Genomic DNA, 25,872 nt, shown 5'->3' on the forward strand with positions numbered 1-25,872 from the left:
AAAGAAAAAAAAAATCATCTCTGCAGAAAAAATATGAAAAGAAATCTATGTTCTTCAGTGAGGATTTGGGGTTGATCATACATACTTTAGATCTTATAAATGTTAACCTACAAATGTGTTAAAGGGGGCTTGGAAATGTTGAATCATTGGTTCTGATTCTAAAATGACTAACTATAATCAATATCTTAGAATTTTACCAAATACTTCATGTTGTATGGTGTTTTATTAAAATGACAGTTTAATTTAGAAACATCATGCTTTTTATGAACAGTTCAGAGAAATGCTTTTAAATGATACTTTTCCTTTATTATTTATTTAATTTTTAGTTGTAGATGAACATAATACCTTTATTTTATTTATTTTTATGTGGTGCTGAGGATTGAACTCAGTGCCTCGTGCATGCTAGGTGAGTGCTCTACCATTGAGCTACAACCCCAGCCTCTTTTTTCTTTTTTTTAAATGTTAAGAACATTTTTGAGCCTAGTTTCCTAACACACTGAATTTTTTTAAAATTTTAGGATGATTTTGCTAATAATCGAGAATTTATCACAATGGTTGTATACAAGACTGATGGGAAAAAAGTTTATTACCCAGGTATGTGTACTAGCTAAACATTTTATTTACATGATTAAGATGAAAAATGACAAGTTTATGTTGATGATATGTAGAAATTAGAGACCCCCCAAATTTGTGACTTTTGTATTTTTGCATATTGCTATCAGGCTTTTGTAGCTGATACTTAAAATCATGTCTTTAACCAAAAGTTCTGTGGTTTTCCATGAATTCTGGTATATAAGCATGAGCTCTTCAGCATGGTTTATAGGGCTTTTTATATCCTGGCCTTAATGTGTCTGTCATATATATTTCCTGCCCAGCCTTTCAATGTCCTCACTTGAAGGTACTTGCTACTCCTGAATACACCATGCCCTCGCTTCCCCATTCTACCAGTGTCTTCTCTAAGTATCACTCCTCTCTGCTCTCTGCCCACATGCTCCTTTAACAGCTCTTCTGCTTGGTGAATATAGTTAAGATCCCACCCCAGTGTCATTTTGTTGATAACTTTTCCCACTTGCCAGGCAAAAGGCATTTTCCTACAAAGGGCTTCTGAGGCATTGCACATATTGCATAAAACCACTTTTAATAATTACTTATTAAGTGATAAAAAGGAACCGTTATAAGGCCGTAAGCAGCACAGGTGAAACTTGAATTTATATTGTAGTAGGGGAAATAGGTAATAAGAAAAAGAACCAGGTACTTGTGGTTAAAGAACTAAATGTGTTAGTAACTGATTGGTTCCTTTAGTCGGGTGGTCATGCAGGGCCTCTTTGAAAAGGGATAAGAGGAATTCTGAACAACAGAAAGGAATCGGTCATGCAGAGGCTTGGAAAAGCATTACAAGCAGAGGGAACAGTAAGTGCAAAAGGACTTATTGGCATGATTTAGGAGCAGGGCAAAAGCACGGGTAGGTGTATCAGGTCAGAAGGGTATGCAGAGTTCAAATCATACGAGGTTCTGTAATGCCACAGAAAAGCGATTGGAGGGTCTTAAACAGGAAAATGACATGATCTGATTTTTTTAAAAGAACATTCTTATCCTTTATATTGGAAAAAAGCAAAGAATGGCAGCAGAGAAATCAATTAGGCAGTTTTATTTATGTGAGAAATGATGGTGGTTTGAGCTTGGGGTGGGGGTGGTAAGTGTAGCGATGAAGAGTGGACAGATTTGAATTTCAGTAGCATTGTCAGGACCTGAGTTGATTTGTGGAGCAAAGAGGAATCAAGGATGACTGCACTTTTTTGTTAAATTTGAGATATGTATTAGATATCCAAGCAAAGATGCCCAGGGGAGCAGTTGGATTTTTGAGGTATAAGGTTGGGATGAGAGGTACAGATTGAGGAGTCACGGGCATATAAATGACCTTTGAAGACAGGAATACATAATAAACCATTTTCGGAGACAACTGTAAATAGAGTTGAACATCCAGGACCTGACCCTTGGATTCTCATACATCTTGAGGTTGAGCAAAGTAACAGTTGTCTATAAAAGAATTTGAACAGAGTGCCTGATGAAACAGAGAGGTTTGGTATAACCCAAGCAAAAAATATATATATATTTCAAAAGGAAGAGTGGACAGCTGCATCTTTTCCTGTTTGAGAGGTCAAATAACATTAGGTTGGAGAAGAGATTTGGCATCCTGGCAGTCATTGTTGACCTTGACAAGAACAGGTGCTGTTGAGTGGATTGGTTTAAGAAGAGAATGTGATCTAAGGAAGCAATTGTTGACAGTTCTTTAAGGTGAACTATGCAAAGGTATGGGTAGTGATGGGGGAAATGGGACCAAACATAAAGTAGTGTTTTGTTTAATTATGGGAAAATATGGCAATTTTCTCCATTACACTGTGTTGAAGGAAGGCAGTCTTCTTAGTCAATATTCCCTAGGTTCTGGAGTGGTTATGGCACATAGTAGGCCCAGTGAAAAATACCAAGTTAAACTAGCTATTTTTCATATGTTGGTCATTATAAAAGAAATATCATGCATGTGTTTCTAGTATAAAAATGTTATATGGCTTTTCAGTTTCCAATATGCTTGTTATTTTTATTTTAAAAGTAAAGATTATTCGATATTTTTAAAACAGTGTACACTCTTTTAATTATAGTGATTTTAGTCTTTCAGAGTACTTTCAGATTTACAGTTTTATTTTCATCACAACACCTTAAGGTATATAAGAGAAGCCTTGTTCCCCACTGACAGAAGAGTGAACTGAAACATAGGTTAAAAACCTTACTCAAGATCACAGATGTGCCATTCTTTCTCTTCTCACTAGATTACACCACCTTTAAGCAATAGAGACTTGAGATACTAAAATGTTTAGTTTTTTGAATACAGCATATTATAAATATTCACTGTTCCTAGATAAACTAAGTGATATACAGCATTGATATTAAGTGATATATAATAATTGATATGCCTAAGATAATTCCTAAAATGATTTATCAGGCTCGATTAATGATACTAGCAAAGAATGTACCATTTGGCATTGTTTGTAATAACATTGAAAACAAATCTGAATATCCAGATTTTCTTAATATGGTACCAGTTAATGTTTCATATTCATATGATGGAATACTATATGGGCAGTTAGAAGTAATAAATGCTGTATAGAACAATACCGATCATAAAACACATTTTAAAAATGTAAGATAAAACAAAACATATATAGGTCTAATATAATTTAATCGAGAATTCTAGGGACCAGAAGTGTTGATTTTGTAATATCCCTAATCAGAAAATCTGAAATCCTCTGAAGTCCATAGCATTTGGGGATTAGGGATGTTCGAGATGTACTTACACAGAAAACAATTGTTCATTCATTTTAGGATAGTATATGTATTAAAATCTGAAAAGTGACCACCAAATCCATCAGCAGAAGGAGTTTGTTTAACAGTGGTGGTTAAAAGTAATTTTGTTTAATAAAGCAGCCAATATGACTTCCCAAAATTTTAACTTAATTCTCAGTCATGGGGAATGATAGATATTTTTTATGTACTTTTTTTGTATCTTTAAATTTTTTTCACCCCAAAATTAAAAAAAAAAGAAACTAATGCTGACTTTAAAATCCTCTACTGGACCATGGGTTGTGGTGGTGCATGCCTAGTAATCCCAGTGACTCAGACTGAGGCAGGAGTATCACAAGTACAAGACCAGCCTAACAACTTAGTGAGGCCCTAGGCACTTTGCAAGACCCTGTCTCAAAAACAAAATTTTTTTTTTCACATTTTTTTTTAGTTGTAGATGGACACAATACTTTTATTTAATTTATTTATATATGGTGCTGAGGATCAAACCCAATGCCTCAACCATGCTGGGCAAGCACCCTACCACTGAGTCACAACCCCAGTCCCTCAAATACAAATTTTAAAAAAGGGTTGGGATGTAGCTTAGTAGTAAAGTGTCCCTGGGCTCATTCTCTAGTACCAAAAAATAAAATCCTCTACTGGAGAAAAATGAACTGAGCATGTAGTAGGGAATATTGAAATTCAAGACAAACCAAATAGCAAGGATTATTATGCCTCATAGAACATATTCTGAAAGATTGCTTTTGCATGTTAGAAACTAAAGTTTTAAATTGAAATCATACTTCACTAATATCAATAAAAACTGAATTCAGGGGATGTCTGTCCATGTACTTACTTTTCCTACTACCAGCCATACAGTTGCAAAAAGTAAAGAAAGAAAAAAGTGTCCTGTTCTGTAAACCTCCTGTCTGTTTGCAGCTGACCCACCTCCATACATTGATGGAATTCGAATTAACAGTCCTCATTATTTGACTAAGATAAAGCTGACCACGCCTGGCACTCATACCTTTACATTAGTGGTTTCTCAATATGAAAAGCAGAATACTATCCATTACACAGTGCGGGTAAGTAAAACCAACATGCAATGACAAAACCCAATAAAAGTTACATAATGTGTTCTGCTTTGTAAATGGGATTATTTGAAGAAAATTTTTTTCTGAAAATTCATTTTTTTCTATTTTTGTGTTTATCAATTGATTTATTATGATGCATCCTGTATAAAACAGTTTTTGAGAAGCAATGTTTTATACTTGGAAGATTTTCACAGTTAATAGTTTAGTCCTGAGATAATAGGTGTATTGAACTAATAAATTCAGTTTTAAAGCATGAAATAAAAACTTCTAGTTTACATAATACTTTTAAAAAGACAACTTTGAACCTTTATAATGACCTTTAGATTTGTTTGCCATTTGTAAGTAAAAGAATTGAATTTGAATAGATTTTTTAGTAATGAGAAGGACACTGGGAAGGCTACCACTCCTTCATTCTTCAGATGCAAAAGCCAAGGCCTAGAAAGATTTTGTCCCTGCATCACTCAGTGGCAGAGAAAGCTAAGATCCCTAGCTTCCCAGTTCATTAAACCTCACATGAACCCAGACTGCCTATAGATTAATGATTTGTTAATGGCAACAAACTTTCTAGCCTTAGAATATTCTATATATAATATATACATGCATATATATTCATATATATACACATATTTTAAGTACAACAAAGCTTATTAGGAAAAGAATGCACTCTCAATAGTGAGGGGGAAAGGGTGACCAATTACTCTTCTGTTTTCCATTTTTGTTGCATTACCTAATATGTGTATTTTTAAAACAGCATCTGCACTAAATGTACATTTTTTTTTTAGTTGTAGATGGACACAGTGCCTTTATTTTCATGTGATGCTGAGGATCAAACCCAGTGCCTCATGTGTGTAGGCAAGCACTTTACTACTGAGTGACAAACTCGGCCCCTAATATATTCTTTTATCCCCTTGATCTTTTCATAAGTATGAGGTTTCTCAATGTAATTTTTTTAACACTATATTTTTCTAATCTAGGTATATTCAGCTTGCAGCTTTACTTTTTCAAAGATTCCCTCACCATACACTTTATCAAAACGGGTAAGAAAATTCTTTCTGAATTCCCTTTCCCATTTTATTCTTCACAATTTATTATGAAATAAATATTTGGTAGGAATATAAGGGAAACACTGTAGCATCCAGAACACAAGATCTTCATTGATCAGCATTAGGTGTCTCTGTGGATAGAAACCAAGTGGTTCAAAGAAAAAAGATTAACATAAACCCTGGTTGTTAGAAAAGTTCATGTGGATGAACATTTAAAGCAGAATTTGAGAATAACTTTGCAGATGGGGTGGAGGCACAAAGTGGAATTTTTTAAGGTAGAAAGTTTTGTCTTTAAAATAGAATGGTTGAAGTTCTGTTAATGCAGAAACTTTTTTTTTTTTTTATTATTATTAGATTAATGGAAAGTGGAGTGGTCAGAGTGCTGGAGGTTGTGGAAATTTTCCAGAGACTCACAAAAATAATCCCATCTACCAATTCCACATAGAAAAGACTGGGCCAGTACTGATTGAACTAAGAGGACCGAGGTTTGTGATGAGTGGCTTTTGCAAATTGATATTAAAAATGAACTGAAACAAAGTTTAGAAACAACCTTTGCATATGTGGACATTTGATTCATGATAGTGATGACATTTAGAGGAATGGGGAAAGGACTGTCTTCAACATATGGTATGGAATAGCTGAGTATCCATATATTAAGCGGTGATTAGATCCCCATCTTATATCAAATCTAAGTCTAATCTGGCTGGAATTTTTAAACGTGAAAGGCAAAACAGTACAAGCTTCTAGAAAACAAATTTATTGACCTGAAATACAATAATTCTCTACAATTTTGTCACCTCATCTAAATTATTCCTTTAATTACTAATTTGGAATGTTATGTCTATCATCTGCTAATTATTTTTATAAACCTAGATTTTATTCCATTACTTTCTTTCCTGCTCCATAGGCTTTTCTGCCTATTAGAGTAGCTGTCATTCAAATTTAAAAGATGAAATACTGTGTTCTTTTAAATTATTCCCTGGGGAACCTTTTTAAAAAAAAAAAAAAAAGTAATCTTAGTATTTATAGCTTCAAATAAAAAATATAAAATGGTACTTTATATAACTGAATAAAAATAGCATACATGGTTTCAGAATACTATTTACTCCTATTGAAGCTTGAGAAAGCATATATTTTATCTGATAGTAAATCTGCACTTTACATATGATTAAATCATGTATTTACAGCAATTTGCTAATACAGTAATGTTCATTTTTAACACTAGGCAATACAGTGTTGGATTTGAGGTTGTAACAGTTTCTATGGCAGGTGATCCTGGTTCCCATGGCTTTTCGAGAAAATCTAGTGGTGATTATAGGTAATGTTGGCATTTTGATTGTATTCAATTTAGTTTTTTTGTGGCATTTTCTTCTATAAACCCTATTCTATCCCCTGAATATAGGTGTGGATTTTGCTACCTGGAAATAGAAAATATACCTGCTGGGATCTTCAACATCATTCCCAGTACTTTTTTGCCTAAACAAGAAGGACCTTTTTTCTTGGACTTCAACAGTGTCATCCCCATCAAGACAACACAACTTCAGTGATGGAGAATTCTCAGCAGTTATTGGATTTTAGACTTACCAACATGAGCTTTTCAAACGTCTTCAGGATGATAAACAGAATGGAATTAAATGTAACGTGTTACAGTAGAATCTGGTGCTTATCATGGTGTTTGATAAGAATTGTATATAGCTGGGATTACCTTAATCACCTAGAAGTACTGTTTACAAGGTTTTGTATATAGAGAGGTGGCTTGCATTTAGGGACTACTTTGTATAAAAATGTGCATCTGATTAAAGATTAGACTCAGTCATCACTGTGAGATGCCTTTGCTAAGAGAACAAGGGAACCAGATGAGGAAAGCGAGGGACAGATTCATTGAGTGGAAATGGCAGGCAGGCTGTTTTTTAATATTTTGAAATATTTACATGTTTCCCTTTTTTACAGAGCATGTTGTAAGTTAAATCTGGTCGTGTTGACTCCACTGTACATCTCAGGCCACTGATTACCAAGTGAATCATGTCACTATAACCAATTTTAATTTTGCATTTATGATTTTAAATGTTTATGGTTGCCCGAATGTTATAAAATAAAGCTTTAAGAAGTACTAACTAGCTTAGCGTGAAGATGCTTAGGCTGAAGAATGAAGGCTGTTGTTAGATACCCATCTGCCATTGAAGTAGAGAACTGAGGTATATTCACTGTTAGATGTACTTTCATCAACCTGATAAAACTAAGAGATTGAAGACATTACAATTTAGTTTGTAGAGTCTTTTAAAATTGCTCTATAGTTCAGTATTCTTGTGATAACAGCACTTTGAAGAAAGTGAGAATTTAGTATGTGGTAATTGGGTTACATAGTATAGAAAAGTGAATTACCAAGAACTAGTGTTGTATGAATTTCCAGGTGTTTACATAAAAATCCATCAGAATACTTGAGATTTTAAAGGTCTGAAAATTAGGATGGGATTTTTCATTGTCTCTACTTTATAATTATCAAAACTTATTTTGTATTTCTATTGCCTTTAATTGAAATAAAATGTTTATACATATGGAAACTGTATAGTTTAGAGAGCTTGACTATTCATTTAGTAAAAAAGAGGTTATTTGCATGAAAATGATTTCAAAATTTTCAGTGGCAGATAATTACGTTGTGCTTTTTAGCACCCCCCAAAAAAAAATACTGGATCACACTCAGGACCTTACTTGTGCTGGGCACATGCTGTGCCACTGAGCTACATTCTCAGCCCTTTAGACTATACAACTTGTCTCCCAGAAACATTGTAGGAACTTTTAAGTTATCCCAGTTTTGAGACAGGGTCTGGCAACATTGCCCTGGCTGGCCTAGAACCTACAGTCCTTCTGCCACAGTGCCTGTCGCTGGCATGCAAGCTAGATTAGACACTGATTTGACCCTCATGTGTGAAAGATCCTGTGCAGCATGCATATATAAGACCTAATCCCTACCTTCAAATCTGTAGAGATCTACAGTGTGAACAGTTTAATATATTACAATGTTGAATTCCATAACAGAGCTCTAAATAGAGCTCTGTGGTACGAAGGAAAAAGTAATTCTGCCAGGATCATTGTAAAAAAAATCTTGAGTTATTTTAACTTGAACCATGAAGGTAAAGCCTCAAGAGGCAGATTAACTGCTGGCTACATTTTTATAATCTTCCCAGTAGCTGAAGTATAGGCACTATTATTTCCTTCTACAAATGAGGAAATTAAAAAAAAAATCTTTAAGCTCTTATGCTTAACTATATATACTTAATTGCCGATGGACATTTATTTTGTATATTTGGTGCTGAGAATCGAACCAGTGCCTCACACATGCTAGGCAAGCCCTCTACTACTGAGCCACCACCCCGAGCTTAAAGATCTTGCCCCAGGTTCACAAGCTGTCTATCCAGAGTCCCAGCTCAGCACCTCTGCCCCTTTTCATCTGGGCAGCAGGCTGTAATTAAAGCAGATGGACACAGACCTAGTTGTAGGAAGGCAACTGCCTTGAATGAGTTGGAGATAGAATTGAAGGGCCTGGGTATGATCCCTAAATCACAACAGTGGGACAGATTTGAAACAGGAAGAACTAGTCAGGAATTGCTAAAGGGAGGTGGAAGATGACTCAGGTTTCTAATTTCAGTATGTGTACAGATGCTCGGAATCAAAGATACTTTTTAAAGTAAATTTGTCCAGAAAAATTCAGATCTGGAATTGGCGTGTGCTCCACTTAAAAAAATCAGAAGTTAAATGTGAATTCAATATGGCTAAGAACCAATTTAGGGGAACTGTGTTTTTAGAAGTGATAAATGCAAAGACTCAACAAGGCGACAAGGATCGTGGGGAAAGTTAAGTCGTACAGGGAATTCTAACTAAAGGTCAGATATTGCAAAGAGAAAGTTAAAAGGCAGGAGCTACATGAAGTGGGGTCAGGTTACTTTAACCTGGAAATGTGAAAACAACATGAGGGTGATAACGTGAAAGGTCAAAGGGTGGTCTGCATCCCCTTCCTGGTGCAGGAGACAAGTGGGAAAGGGGAACAGACATTAAGTCCCGCCACCCCAGTAAGGGATACAGCACTGTACCTTGGTTTTCTAGGCTTTGTCTTAAAGACAAGGGAAAGAATAGAAGATTCCATCCAATTTTCATTCTCTGCAAGAAGTACTTAGAGAAATACACACATATGGTACAGCACTCTGGGTAACAGAGCCAGAAATTCACCACCCATTAGATTCAGAACATTAGACTATACAACTTGCCTCCCAGAAACATTGTAGGAACTTTTAAGTCATCCCTGTTTTGGCAGCTTTTCCAAATGGTTTTTTTTTCCCCCCCTTTCCTTTAGAAAGGGGGATAGAAATGAGCAGTGCCTCAATTGCAGGAAATGGGTTCTGCTAACAGTAACTCAAGAAAGTCTCCGTATCTCTATTAGAATCCATGGTGCAAGGAGATTATGAGAGAAAGGACTGGGAAGATAGGATCATCATAACTCAAGTACATGGCTTAGTACACAATCGTGCATGCCTGTAATCAACTCAGGAGATGGAGGCAGGAGGATCCTCAGTTTGAAGCTATCCTCAGCAACTCGCTGAGACTCTCTCAAAAAAGGACTGGCAGGATAAGAGTGCCCTGGGTTCTATCCCCAGTACTGGAAACGGAAACTAGAAAACCCACAAATATAGTAAAAAGGACTTGGATGAACTTTGAAATGAAGTAGGTAAAGTACCTTAACACCCTCATGATTACTGTGTTACCCTGCACTTTTCCCACTGCATGCCTTTAAGTTGAAAAGCACACATCGAAAGTAGGCAGATTAACAGCCCAGCATAACATTGGCACTGATCCTTTCCCCAATCAGAAAAGTACTTTACAACCACTTGGAGAGCTTTTGAAAGTGCAACACCAAGTGCACCACAGGCCAGTTAAACCGTCTCTGGGAACAAGACAATAGCTGAGAGCCTCTCCTTGGCACCACCACCAGCATGTTTCCTCACTGCTGTGCATCAGCAGGAGTGGGATTTTAATTCAAACTTTGGCCTTAATTATAATTCATGACCTCAATTGACGATGAGAAAGACGACCAACGACCACTGCATTCCATGCTCTTCCTACTGCAAGAGGCAGCCACTGCTGGGATTTGATGTCTCTCTCACACATACACAGAAAAAAAAAGAAAAGTTTTCTTAAGCAGTTTTTATTACACTCAAAGGTTTTAAGACAAGTACAAAATAACCTTGTAATCAGGATACTGTATCAGTCAATAAAAAAGGAGAAACCACTACAGTATGAAGATATACAAATGACTAAAGTATACAGTTCTGACAGTTAACAGACAACTTGAAATGGGGAGAGCTTTCTTTCAGAAATGCTAAATTTTCTTGAAACAGGACAAATAAAATATAGTGCTCTAAATATGCATAATCATGAAAACAAAGAAGAGCAGTCTTAACACTTATACTATTAGCATAGCAGACTCCATTGCGTCTATTAAACAGCCTTAGCCAACACATGCCTACTCCCTTTTCTAGCTTTAAGGACAGTTTCCTCTAAGGAATACTAGTGCAGCATGACCTTAAATAATTTATTTTTAAAGTTACAATCTACAGAGAAATTAACACCTTGTCAATCTAGATATAACAATGGCAACCATTCTTCACATGCACTTCTCTTAGAATAAATCCCCTTGGCTGGCAGGATAAGGTTATGCTATAGAACCTTCTCCCCAAAGCCACAAATCCCCTCTATCACCTGTCCCTGCTACCCTCATCCCCCCTTCCCCACACTGACATTCACCTTCCCCCTCCCCCCCTAGAAAAGTGCAGTTCATGGTAGCCTTCCTAGAAATGGTTTTGATGAATGTCCCAGCATACATGCTTTTTTTTTTTTTAAAGTCACCTCTGAACACCAGAGGTAATAAAAATGAATTGTGTTCTTGCATTTCATTTTAAGCCTTCACTAGGTCAAAAAGGTGTGCTCTGAGTATTTGAGTTTTTGTTGTGTGGGGTTTTTTAAAAAAATATTTAGATGCTCTGGGATATAATGGGAGAGAACATCTCAGTTTCCCCAAACAAACTGAGGGTCAGAAGGGAAAGAGATGCACACTGGGGCCCCTAGTTTGGCTAAGCTTCCAGCCCTCTTCCTGGCTCGTTTTCTTTCACAGGAACTAATTATTGCGTCCTCAGCACTGATACAGGGACTGCTCTGCAAAGGCTGTAACCCTGGTCATAGTCCACCTGTAACAACCCTGCTCTGTAAAACAAGCCCAAGAGCTCTTACCAGACGGAAATTCTTCAGCCCTCAAGGTCACTGAAACTTCGTTAGTGCAGTTTAGAGTAGATGCTTAAGATTTGGCATATATTAAATGATTATTGGCACAACGTTCTCCAGTTTCATGTATGAATATTGATTTGCACATGGGCCATAGCCCTGGATGCGTCAGCCAATCTGCACCATTTTTAGGTCAGCAATAATCCCATCTCTTCCCTTTGAGCACTGGAGGGAAAGCTGCTTCATCCGGGTCTCCAAGGCCTGGCCCTCCAGGGAGGTGTTGCTTTGGCTCTTGCCCCTGCTACCACCACCACTGCGGTTGCTGAGACCTTGATTGTTGTTGGCTTTGTCACTGGTTTTATTCTCTGCCCCTTCTGCCCTGTCTCCTGTAGAGATTACAAAAGTTACCAAGTGGGTATTGACAGAAAATTCCACGTTCCTCGGTCACGAGCCAATCAGCTAACTCAGCCCTCTAGAATTCCCACATGGCCCACAGTGCATATCAGGTTCCCTAGCACATGATCGCTAACAGCTTTTACTCCTCAATGTTTTATACATCCCTTTCATTAGCGATTAATTTGTCATTTTCATTTTGTATCTAGGAAACAAACCCCTCTAGCAGGTGCTTGCCAAGGGGACTGTTCTGAGGAGAGAGAGAGGACATAGGTACTACTTTATTAAGGCCAGTGAGGAAGATCCAGAAACCCCCCAGAACAGCCCTTGGAAACAATCCCAGTGATCAAGGCCAACAGGATATTCATAGACCCAGGAGGGCAGTGCTGGGAGCCCCGAGAGCTGGCAGAAGTCTGTAGCAGTACACAGGCCAGGCAGCAGGTCATCTAGGATGGGACGAGAAGGCTGTGACTCACCTCGTTCTCCCTCACATTCGGGGGAGGAGGCCCCGCTGCATTCACTTCGAGGACCCAGCACTGGGAACATCAGCCCAAATTCTGACAGGGACACTGGGCTGGGCAGATCCAGACTGCCAGGCCTTGTGACTGCAGGGAACTGGTCAGATATCTCAGATGGGCTCGTTGGTCCTGAACTAAAGCTGGACACAGACTGGGTTTCTGAGTCATCTTCAGACACAAAGTTGCTACAGTTGTCATCTTCAAAGGCCTCCGAGGCCACTGGGGATAAGAGAGAGAACACCAGTCACATGGAATCTGATAGGTGGTAGTAACTGAGTTCCTTCAACACTCGCAGAAGTGCTTGCTGCTGACAGTGACATACAGCACAGGGACTGCAGAATCTGCCCATGAGGTGCCTAACAGGCGAGTGTGACCCCAAGCCTGTCTCTTTGCAGCGACCAAAGCAGCACGAAGCAAAGCAGCTGGATCCTATGGATTGTCAGTGTCCCTAGAGTAACCTCAACCCCTGCCCTAGAAATCAGGGTTACCAGACTCTGCAGAGGGAGGAAGATGAATTCAGCCACAGATCAGGACCTTTTCTCCACCTCAGTTACCACCAAAACAGAAACAGGAAGAGGTGCTAGCCCACTGGAATGGATCCCAAACAGAGCCAGTCTTTCCAAGAAGACTGAAGAGGGTTGGGGCTGTGGCTCAGTGGTAGAGCGCTTGCCTCACATGCATAGAGCACCGAGTTCGATCTTCGGCACAACATAAATAAATAAAATAAAGGTATTGTGTCCATCTACAACTAAAAGAAAAAAAAAAAAAAAGACTTGAGAACTTTCTCATAAGGCCAAAAAAGCAAAAGCTGCCCGACATGGAATATCTGTGGGGACTTCGTTTCCTTCCAGGTAACTTCTGATCTTGTAAAAGACACACTTAAGACCGGACAGACTGGGTGCAGTGGCATACACCTAAAATCCCAGTGATTCAGGAGGCTGAGGAGGAGGAACACAGGTTTGATGCCAGCCTCAGCGACTTAGTGAGACCCTGTCTCAGAAGGACCAGGGATGTAGCTCAGTGGCAGAGCACTTTGGGCTCAGTCTCCACTACCGAAAATTGAAAAACAAAACAAAATCCACCTAGATCACTATTTGCCGCAAAGAACAAAACTCTTACAGTGTTCTGTACCTTAGTTTGTGGACCAGAATAACCAAGGCCCAGTTCATGTTTTTTTCCCTGGGTTTCAGAGCCTTTCAGCTTTAACTAATGTTCCTTTCAGCCTGCACACAGCTCCACTTCTTTTGTCTTTCCAACTCCTCATCCTTCATCTTTAAAAATAGCCTTGTAGCATCTGTACAGGACTGTTACAAATGATAAGTGCTGTAATGTTGGGCACAGGAAATGGGCTCAGACCTCAATTCATATTCTAACTCCATTTCTTGCTGTGTGGCTTTGTCAAATTATTTAACATCTCTGAGCTTCATGATCCCCTCCCTACAGGGTTTATGAGCTGATATATACTAAAGTAACTTGCAGTCATTGCTTAAATTTCAAATTATAGTTTCCTTTACCTTGGATCTGACATTTAAGCTTTTTATTGATGGAATTAAAGAATTCCTGATGAAGGGCAAAGAGCCAACAGGGATTATTCCAAAGAAAAGGAAAAAAAAATGAAGTGCTTAAAGACGGGTGTTGGCGAGGTTTTCCTGTTCAACATAACAGAAGCCAAATCACACCTCTATCAGAAAAAAGGTCTCCATGGTCAGACATCAGTGAGTGCCTGCTGAGCGCTTACCGGGTGCCAAGCATTATTTCATATACTCTTGACCACCAACCTACATCACAAAAAGTAATAGATGCTATCATACCCTCCATTTTACAGGCAAAAAACAAATATCAGTTCACCTCTTGACTACATTGTGAAGGCCAGGATGTGGATCAAATGTGATTCCAAAGTCCCTATTCTTTTTGGGGGGTGGGGGGCCCTGGGGATTGAACTTCGGGGCACTTGACCACTGAGCCACACCCCCAGCCGTATTTTGTAATTTAATTTAGAATCACGGTCTCACTGAATTGTTTTGAACTCACGATCCTCTTGCCTCAGCCTCCTGAGCCACTGGGATTACAGGCATGCACCACTGTGCCCAGCCCAGAGTCCCTATTCTTAGACAACTCTTCCCTGCAGGACTTCTCAGAACCTTGAATGTTCTAAAGTATGTCAGAGTGGGATGAAGGTGTAACATTTTCCAAACTTCTTTGAGCACATTTAGCATTTCACCAAACACAGTAGTCCACCAAACCTAGGAAGCCACCAGAAAGAGCCTGCAGGGCTGCATACTCTGACATCCTCTGGCATGGGCATAAAGGGCGGGGATCCTGGGACAAGACAGCCCTGGAAGTGGATCGCATAAGCCACATGGCCTTATTGCCCAGCTCACCTGAAACAGCATCTGGCTCAGGCTGGCCACCCACCAGGTCCTCCACAGACGTGCTGCTGCCCTCTGCCCCCACGCCGCAGCCCCGAGGGCCCATGGCACTGGAACGCCGCCGCTCGTGGATCTCGTCTGAGATCCTCTCCAGGTTCTTCAGGGCTGTCTTGTACTCGCCCTTTGCCAGGGTCAATTTGGCCTGCAGGTCATCCACTGTCTTCTTCAGTTGCTGGTCAGGAAGACGGGAGATTCAGTCAGTGAGCGCTGCCCGCGCTGGCCCCAAGACACTTGTTGAAGTGCAGGTTCAAGAACATTTTCTGCACTTCAAAGAATTTCCCAAGATGTGACTCAGAGCCCGATTACTCCTCACAGCCACCCACTCACCAGATAGAAAACTCAGCCACCAACCCCTCTGTGCTCCCATCCAGGTGATAAGCTATGATATCCGGAAACTCTCGCTGGTGGATTACAGCCCGTCAGGGAAGGAACTCATGGAAGTCCCACAGTCTAGCCATCTGGTCCCTAGTACATTGGTTCTCAAACTTGTATCAGAATTCCCTGGAAGGCTGCTGAAGACTCAGATCTCTGGCCACACGCCCAGAGGTTCTGATCCAGCAGGTGGAGGGTGAGGCCTGGGAACCAGCAAGTTGCCAGGTGGTACCCATCTTAGGAGCAAGTGTAAAACATAGTACAGTCACTAAATGGCAGAGTTAGCTTCAGACGCCATGGGAGACCCATCAGGACCATTTTCAGATCTAAAAACTCAGTCAAGGATCTCTCTCTACGCTCCCCTTGAAACAGCAAATGGGTCACTTGAAAGCCCGCTACCACATCAAAGTGGCGTTTTGAGTGCAGAAAAAACCCAAAAGGGACAAATCCCAAGGCAATACATACCTCAAGCTGCACGTAGTACTTTCCCTTGAGTTCAAAATAAGGTCTGCGGAAGACGGGAAGGAAAATTGTAAGAGTAATAAGACACAATGACCACGACAAACTTCACGAGGTGCATCGGAGACATTAGTTGCAGCGGGACAGGATTTAGTGAACTCTGACAAGGCCAAGAGATGAAGGTGACATTCCCAGCCTCAGGGCCCGAGTGACAGACACCTGACAGAGCTGGTGGGCCTCACCCAGGGCTTGATGATAGGAGGCTCATTTCTGGACACTGGGGACCCTGCACTTGGTTTACTCTCCTTTTGGTGGTGATGGGGGGCTGTTCAAGGCCACACAGCGGTACCCGGCAGCAATGCTGCCGTGGATCTGCTTTCCAAGGATGAAGGACACATGAGGCTGCTTAAACCACCCCCTCTGCTGGGCGAGAACAGCCCTCACTGGGCTTGGTGGGGCCACCACAATCTGGGGGCTCTAGTTGATCCTTCAGGACGGTGGCCAGAGCTAGAGTTAGGCAGTTGGCAGAATCAGCCAGGTCACAAGCAAGAGAAAGGACAAGAAATGTCAGCTTTCTCCCAGTCCCTTGGATTCAGAGCCTGCCAGAAGACCATGGCTCTTTAGGAGCTGTGACGTCAACACTAGAGCTGACCCATGAAGCTCCCATGCCCCCCACTGCTAGCATGCAGAGGACAAGGGATTGTAGGATGCCTTGGGTGAGTATGGAAAATCTCTTGCATCTCCCAAGTCATGCCTAGAGCAGCCCACCCCTCAGCATCCCCTGCCTCTGGAGGGTCACAGAGAACACTGAGGACCAGGAGGCCTGGACAGGGGGCTCTGGTGAGAGGATGTGGAAGATGTCAACCCTGCAGCCTGGTGAAGGCTGCACCCAGACTCACTTGGACTTGTTGATGGCCCTCTTGAGTTTCTTCTCCAGCTGTCGCATGCGGCCTATGGCGGCATTATACCTGGCTGCAGTCTCCTTGTGCACCAGCTCGCTCCTCGTCTTGGTCTGCTCCGCCTCCATAACCTTCCAACAACAGCAGAGGTCAGCTCAGTCAAGCCCAGAACAGCTCCTGGCCAGGGTATCACTTATATCATCTTGTGAGAAGGTTCTTGGAGGAAATTAGTAGTCAGACTCTCAGATTGAACCAACTTTCCAATTAAACGGGATTTTCTTTCCCATGGGTCTATTTTGAAAGAGCCTTGCCAGGTAAGATTAAATGGCCAAGTTTATGGGAAAGAAAAAGGAAAAATTAAAATTAGAGAAAATTTTGGAATATTCAGACTCAACCAATTTCCTCTGCTCAGGCCTCCTGGCTGTAAGGAGCCATCTTGAGCTCTTCTTACTACCCTCTTGGGGCAGGACCTGAAGGGCAGATAAATGGCCAAATAGCGTGAGTGGGAACTTAAGAGGCATCAGGAAGCTGGGTCCATGCCTGTAATCCCAGCAATTTGGGAGGCTGAGGAAGAGGATCACAAGTTTGAAGCTGGCCTGGGCGACTTAGTGACGCCTGTCTCAAAAAAAGAGAGCCCCTGGGCTCCACCCCAGTATTGTGTGTGTGTGTGTGTGTCTGTCTGTCTTTCCCCAAATATCCTGAATTCATTGGCTGAGCACAGGAAAAAAATCGAGGATCCAGAAAGGTCAAATTTTACATTAAGTAATGAAAATGACAACCATGTCATTCATATCAGATCTTGAAGTTTGTTAAAAAAAAATCCTCTCAGGAGATAAGTCCAAGTTCTGGTGGGAAATTCTAGAGGGAATATTTTGTTAAGCCTGTTGATAATTTTTTTTTTTTTTTTTTTAGGGGTCCTTGAGGGACAAAAATCAAGGCAATTCAAAGACGGGCTCAATCATTCTTTCTTCACATTCCATCAGGACAATGTCTGCCCTCAGGGAAGAGGAAGGCAGCCCAGGGCAGGCCCGCCCACAGCACAGCTGGTCATTTCTTCCCTCTCCTCTGCAGGAGCACAGTTAAGCTAAAGGGATTTTTGGTACTGGGGATTGAACCCAGGGGCACTTTACCACTGAGCCACATCCCCAGCCCTTTTTTTCAGACAGGGTCTCGCTAAATTCCTTAGGGCCTTGCTAAATTGCTGAGGCTGGCTTCAAACTTGCCATCCTCCTGTCTCAGTCTCTGGAGTTGCTGGGATTACAAGCGTGTACCACACCTGGCTTAAAGGGTCATTCTATATTTACCTAAGGAGCATCAGAGAGAAGCTCAAAGGACGCTTGGTCATTGGCCCACCTACTTGGACCCTAGCAGGACAGTTTTTAGAGGGTCCACCCTGCCTGTAACTTGAGATTCAAAGAGAAGCTCACAGAAGGGTTATACCCTTTCCTCCAGGCAACAGCTGCAGTCAGCCCCCGGTGGTGGCTCATTTATTCAATAATTACAATTTATTCAATTACTTACAATAATGATGTTTAAAGGTTCTAGGGAAAATTGTGAATGCCTTCGATATATCAGTGATTTTTTAAATTCAATTCCTATATGTCTAAAAAGAATAAAAATTTTTTCAAAAAAAAAAAAAAATCACTGACGTTCTATTTTAGGGACCCTCCTCAGTTATATTTGACTTTGTCTTGGAGCTACTTTACAATCTTGTGAGTTGTTGAACACTGACAGTAATATAGATGATTCTCATCTAGAGAAATGAAGCTGAACTATATCCTAGTGAAGACGTAATTGATTATCAGTTGCCCTCTAAGTAATGACCAATTTTGTATCTGACTGTAAGTCTACTTCAACATTCCTGATTTTCTATGAGTGTTTTTTCTTCCATTCTCTTTAAAAACTTCAAGAATTGTTATAACATCTTATGTATCAGTTTCCTCCATCAGTTAAAGTCTTTGCCAGGACACCATTTTTATTTGTATCAATTTACACTTTCACATTAAAAACATGTATCTTTTAACAAAGGCTTGAGATAATTTTTAAAATAGTCACGAAGTGCTGGGTGTGGGGGCACAAGCCTATAATCCCAGCGGCTCTGGAGGCTGAGGCAGGAGGATCACAAGTTCAAATCCAGCCTCAGCAACTTAGCGAGGCCCTAAGCAACTCAGTGATACCCTGTCTCTAAATAAAATATTAGAAAAGGCTGGGGATATGGATCAGTGATTAAGCACCCTGGGATCCCTGGTAGCCCCCTTCCCTGGAAAAAAAAACCCACCAAGTCAGAGAAGGGAAATGAGCTAAGTGGGCAGGGGGGTGACTAAAGTGACTTCTCAACCAAGATCAAAGGGTTAAGAGAACCACTTAGCTCATTCTAACATCCACTATTTCACAAGGAAACAAAAGACACTAAAAATATTGTGCTTGACATTTGCGGGAACCTCAGGAATGTTTCAGCTTTGCCTTAAATCTTGAACTGTAAGGATTGACTGGAGTAACCTTTATGAATACCCAAAACCCCAAGCTTATCAACAAAGACAAAATATTGGGAGATTTGTTTCTTTCCAAAAGGATCTGCAGGCAGGGCTCACCTGTGAGGAGTGGTCTGAATGCGTATTCAACAGACTGAATTCCAAAAGCTGTAATTCAGGCTACTGAACAGAAAGAGTCCCCTGCAAGATGCCAGGTGCTCACCAGCACACAGACCCTCCGTCTCCCTCAGTCCCCAGGCTGCAAACAGAAGCAAAGCCTTTCTAAAATTAAACATGCACTTGGCGACACTGCCAGTAAAGACTGAAGGGTACAAATACATCCTACTTCATCCTTAACAGGCCACCTCTACCCTGTCCTGTCTGAATCCCCCCTCCCCACACATACCCACAATCCCCAGCTCTTCAAAGAAAACACACAGCTTCCCGCCTTAAAGGGGAGAGGGGGCCACCAAGCTTGTCACCTGGTACATCTCCTAGGTAACCAAGGAGCTCCTCCATCTGCAGCCTAGAATCTGGCCTGAGGTGTGTGGTGATGGAAGGGAAGGGAGGGTAAGGGAGGAAGAGGGAGCCCAGGGACAGGGGCTGTGCCTGCAAGGTTGAAGCAGCAGGGGACAGAGGCAGAGCCACAGAGGAAAGCCATAATGAATCCCTCAAGGTAGCTGGGACCAGCCTGAGCAATCAGACCAGTGCTTGAACCTCGGTCCCAGAGCAGCCTTTTCCCCCTCAAAGCCTGCATGAACCAGGTATTGTGATCTGGCCTCCAAGAATTCTCCTCCCATCTGCAAGGTCTGCTTTCATTTTACCGCCATCATTGAGTCAGAGCTGCATGTGGTGACTGAACACCTACTGCATACAAAGGCACTGCGCAGGACACAGTCGACTAAACTCTGGGCTGACAGCCTTGTTGGTGTGGACACTCCTAGCAGCAGTGACCATCGTTCAAGGCAGTGGGGGATCCAGGGGGCCTTGGAACAGGCGTGGAATCTGAGGTGATGGATGAGGAGGAGGAAGACACACTTCTGACATAGGCCAGTTTTTCCTGGCTTCTACTCACAGGTCCCTGAGGCCTATCTGCCATTTCCATAGGATGATCACACGGGGGACACAAAGGAAAACAGGGCACAAAGCTCAGCTTTCTGCCTCATTTCCCTGAGCTGGAAGGCTCCAGGTGAACTTAGTGGAAGGAGACAACTGTCCAACGTGAAGAAGGTCTTCACTTCCCTCCAGATGGTTCAGAACTTTCTCACCAGAGTGGGCTCTGTCCTGGGGACCATCCATCCACAGGCTCTGTGAGCTTCAGAGTGTCCACTGTAGCCTTCAGGACTAAGAAGTCAGGCCATCCTGAGGTTCCGCAAACCTGCAGAGACGCGCTCCTGCCCCTCAGACCTACCCCACATGCTCAAGAGTGGACCGCCCACTGGTGCCCACTGTCTCCCAGCAGACCCAGGCAGCTGAAGCTGGCACTGCACCCAGGCCCAAGCAGGCAAGCACAGAGGGCCCTGCAGAAGGTCTGCCAGTACGAGGGTGCTGTGGGAACCACAGACCTCTGCCTCTCTTCCCGGGCCGTCAGGACAGAGTCGGCCTGCTGCACTCCCCGAAGCACCAGAGCAGCTGGGGCCTAAAGGTCCAGGGACCATGGAGCTACTGCTCAACAGCAGACCCTGCTCATGGTAAGCCCACAGAAGATTCCAGACAGCTGTGCTTTCCTGCCGACGGGCACCAAACAGGTGTGCCAGCCTGGCGAGGCACAGCCTCCTTGCTGGGTCCCACCAGAGAACAACCTGAACTCACCCGCAGCATGGCACTCAGCCTCCCAACATGGCCTTCTAAACTGTTCCCAACCTGAGGTTCCTCCCCCCTCAGGTCTACTCGGAACCTCATTCAGCATCTTCTGAGCATGTTTCTTCTTGCATCCCTGTTCCAAGAGGACCCCAGAGGTGGCTCTCCATGCCACGTGAGAGACTTATGGTTCGGGGCCATTCATAGCAGGGCAGCTGTCCTCAGCAGCTTGTCTGCCATCCCGGGCCTCATGTTCACTGCGGACCAGGGAGCAGAGGCTGGCCATGTCCCGTCTTCTCTAGCAGCTGCCTGCTGCCAGCTCATAAGCCGTGACTCCCTCTCCATTTCCAAGTCACACTGCCCTCTTCTCCGTCTGGCTCCTTCAGCAGACATCAGAAAAGGCAATCCTTCCCTCACAGGTGGCCGGGGTCTCCCGACTCAGAGGATAAAAAGCCATCACTTTCCCATGAAGGCTGTCTCAAGGCCAGAGCATCCAGGGGTAGCAGGGACTGTTGCCCAAACCTCTCTCTGGAGAGCAGAGGGATTCAGAGCCCTGTGCCCCAAGGGAGGTTGCTCAACAGCAGCCTCCGTGGGTCTGACTGAAACTCCTCGCTGTTCCTGTGGCCCTGTCTGTGGTGTGACCTGTGGCCTGATAGAGAGCACCTGGGCTCCTCACATGCCCCAGGATGCTGGCTTCAATTGTGGCTCCACGGCTGGGCATGGAATGTCACCATAGCAAATCTAAGGGGAATGAGAGGGGACATGCGGATGACCTTAGGTGAGGTGTGTGTGGAGATGAGGAAGAACAGGCGATAGGAAGAACCAGCTTCCTGGTGTATCCAGAAGCAAGACAAAGTGGCAGATACTTTCTGGAGCCTTGATTTTATTTAGAAAGAGGATCTCACTGAGTTTCTTTAGCACCTCGCTGTTGTGGAGGCTGGCTTTGAACTCGCCATCCTCCTGCCTCAGCCTCCTGAGTTGCTGGGATTACAGGCTGCACCACGGCCATCTATTTTGTTCTTTTTTAAGGAACAGAGTCAATGATTTCTGAAATAATTTCTTAAGGGCTGGCGTGGATCTTCAGCTGGGCGTCCGGGGTACTAAAAAGGAAGGTGAACCTGCAGCTAAGTTCGAATTTCCTTTAGTGTTTTGTCCTTTTACACCTTAGCAGGCTTTGTCTTGTGATTTCCCTAGACCACCAACCTCCCCTTTGTGTTTTTTTTCATGAGTTGATGCAGGGAAACAATTCCCGCCTATGTTTAGCTCTATGAGCATCATGACCACTAGGGGGCAGGAGACTCAAGGCCACAGAAGCCAGGCAAGGCCAGAGTGCCTCAGGCTTCCACGGGAGGTGGCATAAAGTCAACGCAGATTTGAGTCTTCAAGTGATTTGTGTGTCAGGCTTTCTATTTAAGGACGCTCAAGGCCATCTTTAAATTATTAGATACCCCAGGACTTGAGCAGCTGTGGCAGGTGATGTTGAAAAGGGAGACGCCGTTGGCACGGACTCCTGACTTTTCTATTCCAGTCCCGCAGGCAGCTCTCAGGGAGACACCAGACCAGAGTTCCAACCCCCACTCCTCCGCATGTCACTTCAGCCTCATCAGCAAGGTCTGGTGGGAGTGGCTGCAGCCATTGAAGTGACACTCAAGCACTTGTCTACCCTGTAGCAACCCTCTGGCCTCGCTTCTACGTTCTTTTTCTGGCTCTTGTGTTCAACATAGAATGGGACAGAGTGTGCACAACAGACTGAGGCTACTGCCAAGGGATGCCAAGAACACAGGCCAGGACATCCCAGGAGCAGCTCAGGAGCCAGGCCTGGAAGAGAAGAGTGGTATCCAGAACATACTGTAAGACCCCTGGTAAGCTCCGCAGAGTTAGCAAGTGTCACCAAGCCAAGCAACTGTCCCTGCTTGTTATGATCTGAAAGTTTGCATCCCCCCAAATTCATGTTATAACCCAATCCCCCGAGCGACGGTATTAGGAGCCAGGCCTTTGGAGGTGATAAGGTCATGACGGTGGGATTAGGACCCTTATAAAAAGGGGCCTAAGAGCTAGTTTGCCCCTCCATGGAGTGAGGAGACAGCAAAAAGACAGCCCTCTAATGAACCACGAAACAGATCCCTGCCAGATGCATCCTCCGGAACTTTCATCTTGGACTTCCCTGTCTCCAGAATCATGAGAAATACACGTCTGATATTTATAAGCCACCCAGTTTGTGGCATTCTATGGTAGCAGCCCAAATAAATCAAGACAGTACCACTTCTGATTCTGAGCAGGGTGACCAAAGAGGTCTTGGGATCTGCTAAAGAGACAACAGATAACGGCCTAAATCCCAGTGAGTCTAATACTAGAAAAAGGTCATCCACTGTCCACTTCCTACTCTATGCAGGCTCCCTGAGTCCCAGCTTCAACCTGGAAAGCCAGGCCCAAGCGCCTACTTCATTCTGATCTTACCCACCATGACTCCCCACTTTCCACCACCAGCATATGCACACCCTAAATGAACACCCAGCATGGCTTCACACTTTGTGTGTGTGTGGGGGGGGGTAACCAGGGATTACACTCAGAGGCACTCAGCCACTGAGCCACATCCCCAGCCCTATTCTGTATTTTATTCAGAGACAGGATCTCACCGAGTTGCTGAGTGCCTTACTTTTGTTGAGGCTGGATTTGAACTCGCAATCCTCCTGCCTCAGACTTCTAAGCCGCTGGGATTACACAGACACTTTTTTTCTTTTTCTTTTTTTTTAAGATAGGGTCTAAGGTGCCCAGGCTGGCCTCAAACTTGCAATCTTCCTGCCTCAGCCTCCCAGGTGGCTGGGATCACAGACACAATACCACTGTGCCTAGCAGAGACTATTCATCAAGAGACTCCATCTGGCATTCAAAACCCAGACAGCCCTGGAAAATGACATGGCTCCTGTGGGAAGCCCAAGTCCACTGTCAAGACCTTCAGGGATGATCTAATTCAGACAAACCTTAAACAATAGGGAGAAAGGGCAGCCCCACTGTCACTGGGTGACTGTCATCCCAGAGTACGACTTAGGGCCAGGCCCAGCCAAGAGACCACAAGGAGAAGTTAACCTGTGGCTTTTAGAATGTTTTTAGGCAAAACTGGGAGTCTGTTAACTATGCTTGGGGGAAACCACTGCACACACATAAGCATAGACCCAGACCAGACACACACACACACACACACACACACACAGGAGGCTATGAGTCCTACCCTCTGGGTGGCGTGATTCAGCATCTCTTGCCAGGCGGAGTCGAACTGCCGCTTGTCATCCTCCAGCAGCCGCTGCTCGGCCAGGGAGATGGTCTCTTTGGCAGCACGGAGCACCTCGGTGGCCCTCTGGAAGTCCTGTGTGGCTTTCTGCGCCTCCAGCTGAGCCTGTGCAAGAAAGAACCCTCGTGAAGCCTCAGGCAATCACGACAGGGCCCCAGGGTCCATACCCTCCAAATGCTGAGCTGCCCAGGCCCAAGACACACCCCTCCAGCTCTGCTGCTCAGCTGGGGGCACAGGTTGGCACCTCCAGGCCTCACTGACACCTTCCCTGCCCAGACCCAAGACTCAACTGATGACATGTCAGAACCAGATAGCATCCCCTGGCTGCATTCTGTGCATGGGGAGTCATGGCTGTGCGTACACAGGCTTCCCCAAAGCTGGCTGGAAGCAGGGCTGTGACCAGGTTGCCAGCAGTGTAGGCTCTGACCCAGTTCTGTCACCACCAGTTGGTCCCCCACTCAATCCACACTGACACCAGTGATGGGGCAGGAACAGCACCAGCCAGGCAATGGGAAGGACCTCATCGTAACAACAGAGTCACTGCTTCCAAGGGACATCGAGTGGGGCAAGCAACCTCTAGTATAGCTGACCATACATCTAAAGCCCCACATATGGCCCCTGAGCACCTGAATTGTGATTATTCCACACTGAGTGCAAAACACCCTAAGTTTAAAGACTTAGTACAAAAGACAAGACAGTTATACATTAAATTTTCTATTGGCCAGGTATAGTTGAACATGCCTGTAATCCCAGAGACTTGGGAGGCTGAGGCAGGAGGATCCTAAGTTCAAGGCCAACCTCAGCAACTTAGCAGGGCCCTATCTCAAAAGAAAAAAATAAAAAGTACCAAGGATGTAGCCCAGTGATAGAGTGCTCCCCAGTACCACCAAAAGTAAATAAATGATACTAATAAAATAAAAATGTAAATCAGATAGAAGAAGGGGACCAGAGGGAGGGAGGAGAGGGAAAGGGAAGGAACTGGGGAGTGAAACTGATCAAATTATACTGTTTTGTGTGTGTGTATATGAATATATTATAACAAATCCCACTGTTACGTACATTATAATGCACCAATAAAAAGGAAAAAAAACATTATGTAGAAATAATGCAAATATGGTCACAAACTAATAAATATTTTTTAAAAATGTGAATTAGCCAGGGGTGGTGGCATGCTGGGAATCCCAGGGGCTTAAGAAGCTGAGGCAGGAGTATATTGAGGTCAAACCCAGCCTCAGCAAGTTAGGGAGACCTTGTCTCTAAATATAAAAGGACTGGGGATGTGGCTCAGTGGTTAAGCACTCCTAGATTCAATCCCCAGTACCGCCCCCCCCCCAAAAAAAAAATTTAAAATCATATGATGAAGTAACATTTGGGATCTACCAGGCTCAATAAAATATATTAAAATTTAAAATCAATTTAAAAATGATTAATTTTAAGTTATTAACATTAATTTCACCATGGCTACCAGGACATCTTTTGGACAGCAGACACCCCTACCC

General features: G+C 43.2%; 2 protein-coding genes across 4 annotated transcripts in view; one reads left to right on the forward strand and one right to left on the reverse strand.

The window, feature by feature from the left end:
- The window catches only part of Capn7 (calpain 7), a 34,555-nt gene extending 26,516 nt beyond the window's left edge, over positions 1-8,039 (forward strand). Inside the window, exons 15-20 of one of the 3 annotated variants that reach the window (XM_015494467.2) lie at positions 519-594; positions 4,276-4,421; positions 5,405-5,467; positions 5,828-5,958; positions 6,699-6,791; positions 6,876-8,039. In XM_015494467.2, the coding sequence (XP_015349953.1) occupies positions 519-594; positions 4,276-4,421; positions 5,405-5,467; positions 5,828-5,958; positions 6,699-6,791; positions 6,876-7,020 (654 nt within the window). In that variant the 3' untranslated portion in view covers positions 7,021-8,039. The remainder of the gene's footprint in view (positions 1-518; positions 595-4,275; positions 4,422-5,404; positions 5,468-5,827; positions 5,959-6,698; positions 6,792-6,875) is intronic. The other 2 variants (XM_048801169.1, XM_048801170.1) reach the window with 2 other exon arrangements.
- Positions 8,040-10,654: 2,615 nt separating this feature from the next.
- Sh3bp5 (SH3 domain binding protein 5) overlaps positions 10,655-25,872 on the reverse strand; it is a 68,756-nt gene continuing 53,538 nt past the window's right edge. The window contains exons 3-8 of the mRNA XM_015494531.2: positions 24,314-24,478; positions 16,814-16,944; positions 15,921-15,963; positions 15,036-15,255; positions 12,613-12,873; positions 10,655-12,129 (exon numbers count right to left, since the gene is read on the reverse strand). Of these exons, the coding sequence (XP_015350017.2) occupies positions 11,912-12,129; positions 12,613-12,873; positions 15,036-15,255; positions 15,921-15,963; positions 16,814-16,944; positions 24,314-24,478 (1,038 nt within the window). The 3' untranslated portion in view covers positions 10,655-11,911. The remainder of the gene's footprint in view (positions 12,130-12,612; positions 12,874-15,035; positions 15,256-15,920; positions 15,964-16,813; positions 16,945-24,313; positions 24,479-25,872) is intronic.

Source organism: Marmota marmota, unplaced genomic scaffold (genome assembly GCF_001458135.2).
Source record: "Marmota marmota marmota unplaced genomic scaffold, marMar, whole genome shotgun sequence".
In the NCBI taxonomy this organism is placed as follows: Eukaryota; Metazoa; Chordata; class Mammalia; order Rodentia; family Sciuridae; genus Marmota; species Marmota marmota.